This window comes from Sinocyclocheilus grahami, unplaced genomic scaffold (genome assembly GCF_001515645.1).
Source record: "Sinocyclocheilus grahami isolate Dianchi unplaced genomic scaffold, SAMN03320097.WGS_v1.1 scaffold175.1, whole genome shotgun sequence".
In the NCBI taxonomy this organism is placed as follows: Eukaryota; Metazoa; Chordata; class Actinopteri; order Cypriniformes; family Cyprinidae; genus Sinocyclocheilus; species Sinocyclocheilus grahami.
The window spans coordinates 821218-832932 of record NW_015505354.1 but is presented as its reverse complement, the minus strand read 5'-3'; the positions used below and the strand labels follow the sequence as shown (position 1 = coordinate 832932).

The following is an 11715-nucleotide window of genomic DNA, read 5'->3' as shown; positions in this document are numbered from 1 at the left end:
GTAACGTCTCACACACACACACACACACACACACACACACACAGAGTCAAACACATAATGCATTAACACAGCCCTCTACACAGTAAGAAAGTTTAATAAAAATGCATTCACTCCCTTCATGTTTCTGTTGTGCCTTTATGGAAGACTGCTGTGTTTCAACCCTCCTTTTGCATTTATAAACCCTACGCTAGTTGTTCTTTGCATCTTTACTGTGTCATTAGCTGGTAATTATCACCAGTAATACTAAACCCAGATGCTGTAGTCCTTGACTGCAGTTGTAATCAGACCTGAATGTGGTTGTAGATTCTTCTCTTCATGCTTTCACTGCTCACATGGTTCAGCAGATGTCAGAAATTGTTTTAGCACTCGTCTCGGAGCCTGTCTGTAAGTCCTTACAACTTACATATTATTGTCTGAACACATAAATATAATATTCATAAGTGTTTTTGTTATGAACTTGTTTTATTCGTCTTCATAGGCCACCAGTTCTCATTCCCTGAAAAAGTGAATGACAAGTTTGAGACTGGCACTTGGTAATAGCTGTTTCTTATTTAAACTATCAAACATTATGTTTGCAACTGTGTTCAGTTGATTTTTTAATTTTTTTTGCTAAGCTCCACTTTAATGTTAATGACCAGTCATACCTTAGCAACTGTTGACAGCCACCATATTATAAGAGTTACCTGCATTTGCTTTTTAAAATTTTTTGAAAACCCTGTAAATATCAAGGAATTTTAAACTGAATTTTTAAGGTCTGGAAAAGTCAGTGCAATTTATAAAATCACAGAAAAGTCATAGGATTTTCTATAATGATTATACATTTTTATTACACGTCTGTTATCTAAAACATAGAGATTACTATTTGTGAGTGCAATTTCTATAAGATTACTCATAAATATAAATAAGTATTATAGAGAATTTTTATTCTGGAGTATTTTAATATAGAGTTTTGTTTCTTTTTTCTAATATATTAATGAAAAGTTCATGCTGTGAATTAAATTGTGTCCTGTTCACTAATGAACATGTAATAGATCATTAAGAACCACTTACGTTTGCTCCCTGGTAAACAAACGTTACAGTAATTTTATCTATTGAGATATTTTGAAGTTTTTATTCAGAAATATTTATTTAATGAAAAACGTCTTTACAATGTCACACATCATTCTAGCCAGAGCACATTTGCTGGAAATCATGCAGGTCACAGAAATCTCCTGCTGAATCCTATGTGAATTTCTGTAAAGCTTGTCTGAGTAGTAACATATATTTATACATTTTTATATACATTTTTTCCTTGCTACTAGCATAAGTTGTTGTGACACATTATTTAAATAGCATGTATGTATGTGTATAGCAGTAAGATGGAGAGGGTGGATGATAACACAGTGATCAGAGCTCGGGGTCTTCCATGGCAGTCTTCAGACCAGGATATCGCCCGATTCTTCAGGGGTCTCAACATTGCCAAGTATGCACACATAACCTGGAAATCACCCACAGGCAGCGCTTATTAATAAATGATCATCATTCAGTCTGTGCATGAATGAATGTCTGTGTATGTGTGTGTAGAGGAGGTGCTGCGTTGTGTCTGAATGCTCAGGGCAGGAGGAATGGAGAGGCACTAGTGCGGTTTGAGAGTGAAGAGCACAGGGATTTGGCCCTGCAAAGACACAAGCATCACATGGGCACCAGATACATTGAGGTACACACACATTCATAAAGCTATTATAGGAAGTATAATGTTAGACTATGTAAAGTGATATATAAATATATCACATAAGTTATATAAATATAATTTTCAGTAATCTGTTTCGGTAAATGAAGTTACATTTAGTGCCCTAATGAACAAAAGTCCAGTTACAATAACTTTTTTTAATTGTAGTGGAATGGTATGTAAATTATTTACATACATTATTTTGTTTTGCAGGTATACAAGGCAACAGGTGAAGACTTTTTAAAGATAGCAGGAGGTAAAAATAAAAAAAATGTGTGCTTGAGTTTGCATTCATGTGATATGTTTGTATATGGATAGGGTTGGGAACTGAGAACTGGTTCCATAATTAATTAAATCCCATGAATAATCTATTCGTATTCAGTACCAGTTCCATTTGAAAAAATGGTCCATTGTGACCAGTGTATATTCCCAAACTTAATTTCTTAAATGAGCCGATTCTTTGAGTCTAAAAATTTAATGTGCAACCAATGTAATCTGACTCCTGAACGAACAATTCTTTGTAGTGAATCAAAAACATACAGTGCAGTTTGTGTAAACACAACTTGGTGAGAACTGATTTATGTTTATTTATTATTGAAATTATTCCATTGTTTGGCAATGAAATGGCATTTATTTATGCCTTAAAAGAACTACAGGAAGTAGAGTAACTGGAACCTTTCACGAGAATTGGAACAGGAACTAACTTTCTTACTTTCCCATCCCTATATGTGAACAATCTTGCATAATTCTATTTTTTCTAGTTATTGTATGAATGCAGTTGTAACATAAATTGTGTATATCATCTGATTTCTGGAGTTTGTGTTCTGTCAGTGTTATTTGCATTGGTTTGAGTATGTTTTGTGTATTCTTAGCTTCACGTTGTGTGGCTCATGTGTCAAATGTCTGACTGGCAGGTACCTCTAATGAAGTTGCCAAATTTCTGTCGAGGGAGAATCAGGTTATCGTGCGCATGCGTGGACTTCCGTTCACTGCCACCATAGAGCAGGTGCTGCAGTTCTTCTCCCCGGCATGTCCTGTGACAGACGACAGCGAAGGCATTCTGTTTGTACGTTTTCCTGATGGCAGGCCCACTGGGGACGCGTTCGTGCTGTTCTCATGTGAGGAACATGCTCAGAATGCACTGAAAAAACACAAGGACATCCTGGGCAAGAGGTACATAGAGCTGTTCAAAAGCACTGCGGCTGAGGTGCAACAGGTGAGAGCTGCACTTCCTATTTGATTTGAAATCATTAGTTGTGTGGAGTCTATTTTAGTTGGTTTAGACAGACTCGGCAGGCCAAGTAAAACATATTAGGTGTGTAAGTGTGTGTACAAGCATGTACTCCATCTGAACGACCCGACTGGCTGAACAAACACTCAGCTCGGCAATCTGTAAAAGATTAGCTTTTTAAAGCTGTCATAAAATCTCTCTCTTAGTCTTCCTGTTCTTCAGTGTAAAAACCTTTAACATTTCATTGTTACTAATTTTGTAGAATTATTTGGAATTCCTTTGTGTTAATATTTAGCTGTCGTCATATATATCAAACCAAGGCTACTCAACCAGCAGGCAGTTGAACTCACTTTAACCTGTTTTTGAGCAGACATCATGTGTGTTTGATCACCAGCAAAGGGGTTTTGGTGCTACAAGGGTGTGTCATTTCGGCAAAGAGAATCCCATCGTGCCTTATATTAATAGTTGGCTGGTTGTTGGGTTCTTTAATAAACAGAATACTTACAATTGAATCACCACATCAATAATACCAGAAGACTGAACTTATGTCTGACATAAAAGGAAACAAAGCAAACTGAATCCCTCACACAACAAACACCAACCTGTGTTGCCCATGTACCTGGTACAACTGTGAACATATTTTTTTTTTATAACCTGTGCATTTTTTTATAAGTGTTTAATGACCAATATGCAGAGCTGATTTGTAATTGTTTTATTTCTACTTTTTAAACACAATGAGTACATAATCAATAGGCTACAACAATGAACATAACATGCATAATAAATATATTGTTTTATAAAGATTTATTTATAATTATGATTGTATTATGTAAACGCAGAGTTGTTTTGCTATCAAAATGATTGCAGATTTATTTTCATCTTAGTTTTGGGCTGTCTAATGGTTATCGTGGAATCATGTTCTTTTTTCACTTGAGAATAAATGCAAAATATGCATTAAGTAACTTATTTTACCTATGAACTAATTATGGGAAAAAGATGAATACTGGTAAAATATATCGGTCAAACTAATTATCTGTCTAGCTCTACCAAAGTACAGATAGATTGGACCAGTCATTGAGAAGATTTAATTACAAGTTGAATGGGTAATATTACATGATAAACATTAAACAATCAAATTTAAAGAAACAAAGGAAAAAAACTGCTGTGGATTTTCTATGCTAACCCTAAAGTGATGCTTTGACTGATGGTTTGGTAGAGTTGGATCTGGTAAAGTTCCAACAAATATATAACCAACAAGTTTTATATTTGTGGGCAAGTTGTCTCCATATACAGTATGAGGATACAGACACACCAAACTTGTGTTTGCATGGTGGCAAACAGTATCAGTACCTCCAGGTAGAGCACAGTTCATCCATCATCTCCACACCTGGAGCTATAAACAGGCAGAAGATGATGTGCATTGCCCAGTCATTCAACTCCAGCATTTGTGTGTCAGGTACTGAACAGATACTCATCGGCCCCCTTGATTCCCGTGGCCCCATCCCCCATCCTGTCTGTTGTGCCACCCCCCACATTCATGCCCCCAACGGCAGCAGTGACAGGTGTGCGGGACTGCGTGAGATTGAGGGGTCTGCCGTACGATGCCACCATCCAGGACATATTGGTTTTCTTGGGGGAATACACTGCTGACATCAAGCCACATGGAGTGCATATGGTGCTTAACCTGCAGGTAAGGATCTCAGACCCTGCGTTACATTTCAAATTTGATGTTTTTTTGTTGAAATAACTGTTTCTTCTTAGTTTTTTCTTATCGGTTTTGTATGTTAGGGTTGTGTGTTACACCTAATGTTGTTAAAGGAATGTTTATTGCATTATTTCAGTTTAATGTGTGTTACCATGATGGTGTTTGGTGTTTGTGTGAATGACACGGTGCACCTTCTATATATGTTATTATCTAAAAGCTGCTTGTGATGGGCTTTGGTTCATCATGTGACTTTCTCATCACCACCTGCATTTGGTGGTGCAAAGGTGCAAAACAGATTTCAGTACTTCAATAGGTTAGTATATTAACATTATATCAGTTAATGAAAGTATGGTATTTAACTGTAAACTGTTGCTACCGCATTTTTTTTACGGTAAAATTCCGGCAACCACAGCTGCCGTTTTTTTACCGTAATTTTTTTTTTTTACAGTGTATGAACTAGTATTCATGAAGTTCATCCAATAAAATTAACACACCTATGCAGTTCAGAATGTGTTCTGTTGGGGATTTTTCCTCCATTGGCTCAACCGCTCCATAAAAAAGGGTGATTAATCACAGCTTTTGTCAGGACTTGTGTTTCTTCCTTCTTTTACAATGTGTTTCTGTCATGCCTTGGTCCTTACAATATCTCAAAGCACGCTGAAGAGAACTTTAGAATAGGATAGACTATTGAAATGTTTACACGCAAACCTCATTTCTAAAAAGCTGGCTTGCATATTTTCAGCTAGACACAGAGAAAGAATTTAATGATTATGATTCCTCTTAATGGTTCCATTAAAGATTATTTTACAGTACCGTTCAGAAGTTTGAGGTTGATGTTTTTTTTAATGTTTTTGAAAGAATTCTCTTATGCTCACCAAGGATGCATTTATTTGATCAAAAATACAGTAAAAACAGCAATACTTAAAAATATTTAATATGATTTAATATATTTAGAAACATACTTTATTCCTACTTTATTCTTATATGCTGATTTGGTTCTCAAGAAACATTTCTTATGATTATCAATGTTGTAAAACAGGTGTACTGCTTAATATTTTTGTAGAAACTATAAAGTATTTTTCAGGATTTCTTTGATGAATAGAAAGTTGAAAGGAACATCATTTATTTAATATAGAATATGTAACAGTGTAGAAGTCTTTACTGTCACTTTTTGAATGCATACTTGCTGAATAAAAGTATTAATTAAATTTATTTTTTTATTACCTTACTAACCCCAAACATTTAAATGGTAATGCAGTACTTTTTAAGGAAGAAATATTTTGGGGAGAAAAAGTAATTTCATTGGCAAATGATGATATGATTTAAAACAATTCAGGCCAAAGGTATTTTTACACAACAACACTAAACAAACAAAAGTAATATATTTAATTTATTTTTACAAAATATTTAACTACATTGTATCAGTCAGTAACTACACTAATTGTAGTTGCATAGCTATTTGTATTTCTGTTGTTTCCTTAAAATAAACAGTTCATTCAGGTATTGGACTGTAGAACAATTGAACTGTTTCGCACTGTATGCTTTTGATTTAAAGAACCCATAAGACTAATTTGTTTAGGGAGTTGAACAACAGCGGTTGCACTGTTTTTGATTCGTTAAAAAGAACTGGTTCATCTAGTTGTTCTGAAATTAAACTACATAGTTTACACCGTCTGTTTGCCGCTGTAGATTCAGTAATGCAGCTCTAATCATAGGCGGATTAACCACATGGGCAACTGGGCAAGTGCCCAGGGGCACCACGCAAATAAATGTTCTGCGGTAAAACAAGCGATCTATTCTCAAACGTCTAGCCGTGGCCTATACATATGCTCCCCTTTCATCAGTACGTACTAAGTTCTCTGAAAGTTTTGTTAAAAGGTTGTTGTTTTTTTCTCTCATGCGTGAAACAGTGGATGCGCGATCTATTGCCAGATTCACACATAGGCTATCCTACTGCGTGAACCCGTGCGCTTTCGTTCCGACGGCCATATATTACTCAAACCGATTCTAGAAGCATGCTGTCGCGCAACTCCCGTCCCATCTCAACTGAAATGCCTCGCTCATGGATGTGTGAATCCGCTACGGAGCGTCAGCCTGGCGCTTTCACGTTGTACTTTGCAGCCATTGGCAATCAAGAAAGGGGCAAAGTGTAAACGAGTGAGTTTGTAAGTTTTATTTTCAGTTCAAATCCTCACAAAACTATATGTAGCTATATACAGTGCTTAACAAATCTATTAGACCGCCCGTCAAAAACTTGTTTAAAACTAAAAATGGTGTTATCATTGGGCAAATAACAAACTGAAACAACGAAATAGTCTTTATTCACACATAATAATCAAAATCTAATAAACCAAAAAATATAAATAGGCTATTTTATTTTTATTTGTATGGCCTCCTTTGGCCTTGAAACAAAGATTATCCACTCCTTTTTTTCCCCCCATAGAGTCTGAAGTGATTAACAGATTGGATTATTATTATACCTGTAACAGTTGGCTTCACTAGTTATAAAATGTTTCAATTTGCTGCACACAGTTCAGATTTATATCTTAGAACAGATTACACCTGTACGAGGTGGGTTCACAAGTTATAAATAATTTATATCATAATATATGATATAAATTATATAATAATACAATAATTATGTAATAATTTCAGAGTACACTGTAAAAAGTGGTAACCTGATTTCGTAAGGATGTTTGTAGCCTTGTTATCAGATCAGTTTATTAATATAAAATTTTGCACAAAAAAAAAGTAATCTAAATTATCACTCTAGGTGTCGTTGCCCAGGGGCACCAAAGATGGTGGCTGGCTCTAATGAATAAGTAGTGCAGGAAACCATTAGTATTTTAGAACTGGGTTCCAGATTAAAATAAGAATAATTAAAATATCCTCATTATGGAATAAAAAACAGTGAGACACGTTCAGTACTTTAAAGCATTTGAAGCAGAAACGCATCCTACTCTCTTGTTAAGTGCACTTGTTTTTATTCTTTTTAAAAAGTGAGTTTATGAATTCAGCATTTGTTAATGTGTGTTTGATCAGGGTCGTCCGTCGGGTGATGCTTTTATCCAGATGCGTTCAGCTGACCGGGCGTTCCTGGCGGCCCAGCACTGCCACAAGCGCAGCATGAAGGAGCGTTACGTGGAGGTGTTTGCGTGCTCCGCTCAGGAGATGAACATCGTGCTGATGGGGGGGACGCTCAACAGGAGCGGCCTCTCGCCGCCACCATGTAAGTTACGACGTAAGTGCCGCTGGGCTCTGGGTCTGCTTCTCTCAGCTGTGTGTGCGGGTAGGTGGCGCTTCACGCCTTCCTGTTTTTTCCCCTTTCTCTCATTCATTCACTTATTCATTCATGGTGGGTGTCCTGTCCACATTTCCTGCCTTGGCAGGAATGGGCATCAGGAGCGGTAGGAATCTGGTTGGGTGAATGTTTTTTTAAAATTCAATTCAGATCTGAGTTTGTCAGATGCTTTTCCACAGCGGGGGAATGGAGGGCTTTGATTTGGGGTGATTTAGTTCAATCTTTCTAAATCTAAATGTGCACAAAATTTGAATCCACATCATAATGTCACCATATGCACTTTGTTGCACTTGGAAAGGCACTTTCTGTTTGATTTAGTGTAGATTTCTTTCTTTCTTCGGTTTTAGATAGTCGGCTCCATAACTTTCCTGTCCTAACAACCAACAGCGGCATGTAAAAGCCTCGGCACGCCACAGGATGAGTCCGGTTAAAGGCATCTGAACACCTGTGGCTGTGTACTGATATGTGTTGAAGGGTGGAGGAACATACCTGAATTATAATGGCAGATATTGAGAGTTTTGGATTAAGGTTTGCTGCATGCTTTGTGTGTGAGATAAAGTTTGGCATAGATATTTTAATAGAAATCCTTTATTGTAAAAATAAAATGGTGTTTTTCCAACTTTGTGAGCAAATATTTTGGAAGATTTAATATAACAAGACACATAACATTCACATGATATATATGAGACATGCCTGAACTCATTTATACGCAGGTTCATAATGTGAGAGGTTGTATTTAGGGTGGGCTTTTGAGGTGGCTACTGCTGGTGACTACACCATTGATTTGCACTACATTGTTCATTGTTTGTTTGATGGGATGACTGCATGAGCTTCTGATGACAAACAATGAACAGGACTTGAAAGGGGTTTAAAGGTGTAAAGCCTTCATTGTAACTGGCATAGGTTCAGTCAGGACCCCACCCTTTAATTAGTTATCGAAAATACTTTGAACAATCGCTAGTTTTTATTTTATTAGTAATTATGTCAAATCAATATTTCATCATGTCACATTCATTAATTTTAGTCCACTCTATTCGCAATAAAATGGTGTACACAAAATTTTGTCAAGAAAAATGTTAAAGCATTTTAGTGAGAATAAAATGTATTAAAATAATATAAAAATTATGAAAATATCTATTTAGTTCATTTTATTCTCACTAAAATAGCATAAAACTCTGGCTCTCAACCTTTTTGACCCTGCCATTCAACACAATATTCGAAAGCCCACCCCCTGCTCCATACAGGACACAATATTTCCAGTATTTCTGCTGTAATTATGACAGCTTGTGTGTTTCAAACTTTTTAGTTAACGGAAACTGGGAGTATTAATATACTGCATTACTTTACATAATTTTAAGTCATTCTGCGGGCCCTTTGGAGGTTTGCTGAGGTATATAGATTACACACTATAGTTGGATTATTTCAACATTTTATTCTTCTAAGAACTTTGTTTGTGTATTTTTAATATCTTGCAGTATCATATTTTCATCAGCCGTATATTTTATAAAAAAACATTTTAGTTATCACCATTGTGCATCTTTTTAATCTCCATTGTCAATGACAGAATCAAAAACAAACGAACAAAAAAAAAATATTTGTCAGTAATTTCCTTGACAAGATTCACACTACTGTCACATCTAGTTGCCATAAGCGGACACTTCCAGGTTGTTTTTTTACCTCATAATTCCTCAATATCCCACCTCCCCCATTTCAGGTTTGTCCCCGCCATCATACACATTTCCTCATGGGACGGCTGTTCTTCCTGCCGGAGCGGTCCTTCCTGCCGGAGCAGTGCTACCTGTGGAGTCAGCAGCTATCTACCCCTCCCAGTTTCTGCTGAGTCCCCGGCCCCTGGCACCAACGACGACCTTCTACCCTGCCAGTAACCCACTGTACATGAACTACACCACATATTATCCCAGGTAAGAGTTATATCTGTTAATGTTGTTTTTCAGTCCAAGATAAACCATGCACATACACATATGCAGTGTAAAAGCAATAGTTAGCTGCAGTTTCATTCACAGAGGATGATGATTGAATACCATTTATCTTTGAGTTGTCTAATACTCTATAGTGTACATATTAATCCAAGTCAGCATCTGTGTCCAAAACGTAGGTAGTTTACTGAGGAATGAAGGCATCATAGAGGCATAAATGGTTCCAATGCACCGCCTTTAATATGCTATAATGCTGTGTGTGTGAAATGATACAAATGGCATGTGAAGGAGTGGTTGATAGGGGGAAAAAAATGAATTAATGAATGTCTATTGGAATTTTATAATTGCCGTTCTACCAAGAAATAAGCACTGTAGTCTTTAAATATTTGCTTAGTTATCTAAAGTTCACTTGAATTTGTTCTAGATCATTAGTTGTGATGTGATGCCTTGAAAACCTGTCTGAACCAGTTTCATTAAGAGGAGCCTTCCTTCTGTTTTGGACACAACCAATAAGCCAATGATGTCAGAACTCTTATATATGTCAGAATACTCACGAGTAGCTGTCTTATGTTAACTGAGAGGTTTCACAAAATGTGAATATTTACATTCAACCTTTGTGTAATCTGTTGTGTTTGAGGGTGTTTTGTGGGCTTTTTTTTTTTATGAGCTGCTCCAATGAAACTCTAAAGGCTTTGTCTCTAAGAAGGACTTGCACATCCAGGACTGGGTGTGTTAATAAGGGTAACACACAACACAGAGAGTGTGTCACACCCAGGTCCTTTAACACAGCTATAATGTGCTATAATGCATAGTGGAAGAACTGGTTCAGGTACTGATTGTGTATGTGAGATTTAAAGACAGAAATATTATCTAGCTTTGGGAAGGCTACAAAAATGTAGAGAAGATTTGTAGAGTAAACTATCACTCCAAAACGATGACGTTTGATTGGGGTGGGATTATTTGTTTAACCAATGGAAGAAAAATAATTTTTAAAATATAAATAAAAGAATAAATTTAACTTGTATATTGTTTGATTATATTGAATTTATATTTAAAAATATATATGTCATATATAATATTAATATATTTAAGGGATAGTCAACATTTTGCCTTTAATGCACATCAAGTTGTTGATTATCCCGCTTATTCCATGGTCATTTGCCAAGTTATAGACAAGTTAAAACTAGTATTGCTCTTTGCAGCGCAATATTTGATTTTGACCGAATGGGTACAAATGGCGGTTATTTTCGTCAGTTATGGCTCGTTAGCTCTCATACACAGAGATGAAATAGTGCTGTTAGATCACATTTATTTGAATGAATTATAGCATTTATTTGAATTAATTATCGATCGTTTGATCGAGAGAGAGAAAGATGACAGTTGTGTGTGAATTACCTGCGTCTGTGCGTCTCTCTCTTCAAACAGTGAAGTTGTGAGTTTAGTTACTTAAACAGAGATTTAACCTCCTCGTTGCTGAGGACTAAAATGCATTGATCCAGTATCTAAGTGGTTTTATAATAAAAGTCGCGGGGCAGCGTTGACAAGTTTATGCTGGCCTACTCCTGAACATTTCTGTGTGCGCAGCGGGATCTCTGATCTCTCTCTCTCTCTGTGCGAGTGGTGGGTGTGTGTGTGTGTGTGTGTGTGTGTGTGTGTGTGTGTGCGTAATGCGTATGTGTGTGTCAGTGCATTAATATAGAACAGTGATTAAACTGACTTGGAACTACCTGTGGATTAAACGGTTTTAATGCATACCTGCCAGCCAATCAGAATCAAGAATTCCAACAGACAATGGAATATATATATATATATATATATATATATATATATATA

The 11715-nt window shown here is 36.3% G+C and overlaps 1 protein-coding gene across 2 annotated transcripts in view; it reads left to right on the top strand.

Annotated features, from left to right (window-relative positions):
* Positions 1-11715, top strand: part of LOC107593677 (epithelial splicing regulatory protein 1) — a 19008-nt gene that overhangs the window by 2118 nt on the left and 5175 nt on the right. Inside the window, exons 5-13 of one of the 2 annotated variants that reach the window (XM_016283520.1) lie at positions 286-384; positions 479-533; positions 1352-1462; positions 1564-1696; positions 1922-1964; positions 2623-2924; positions 4396-4629; positions 7687-7885; positions 9660-9867. In XM_016283520.1, the coding sequence (XP_016139006.1) occupies positions 286-384; positions 479-533; positions 1352-1462; positions 1564-1696; positions 1922-1964; positions 2623-2924; positions 4396-4629; positions 7687-7885; positions 9660-9867 (1384 nt within the window). The remainder of the gene's footprint in view (positions 1-285; positions 385-478; positions 534-1351; positions 1463-1563; positions 1697-1921; positions 1965-2622; positions 2925-4395; positions 4630-7686; positions 7886-9659; positions 9868-11715) is intronic. The other variant, XM_016283521.1, reaches the window with a different exon arrangement.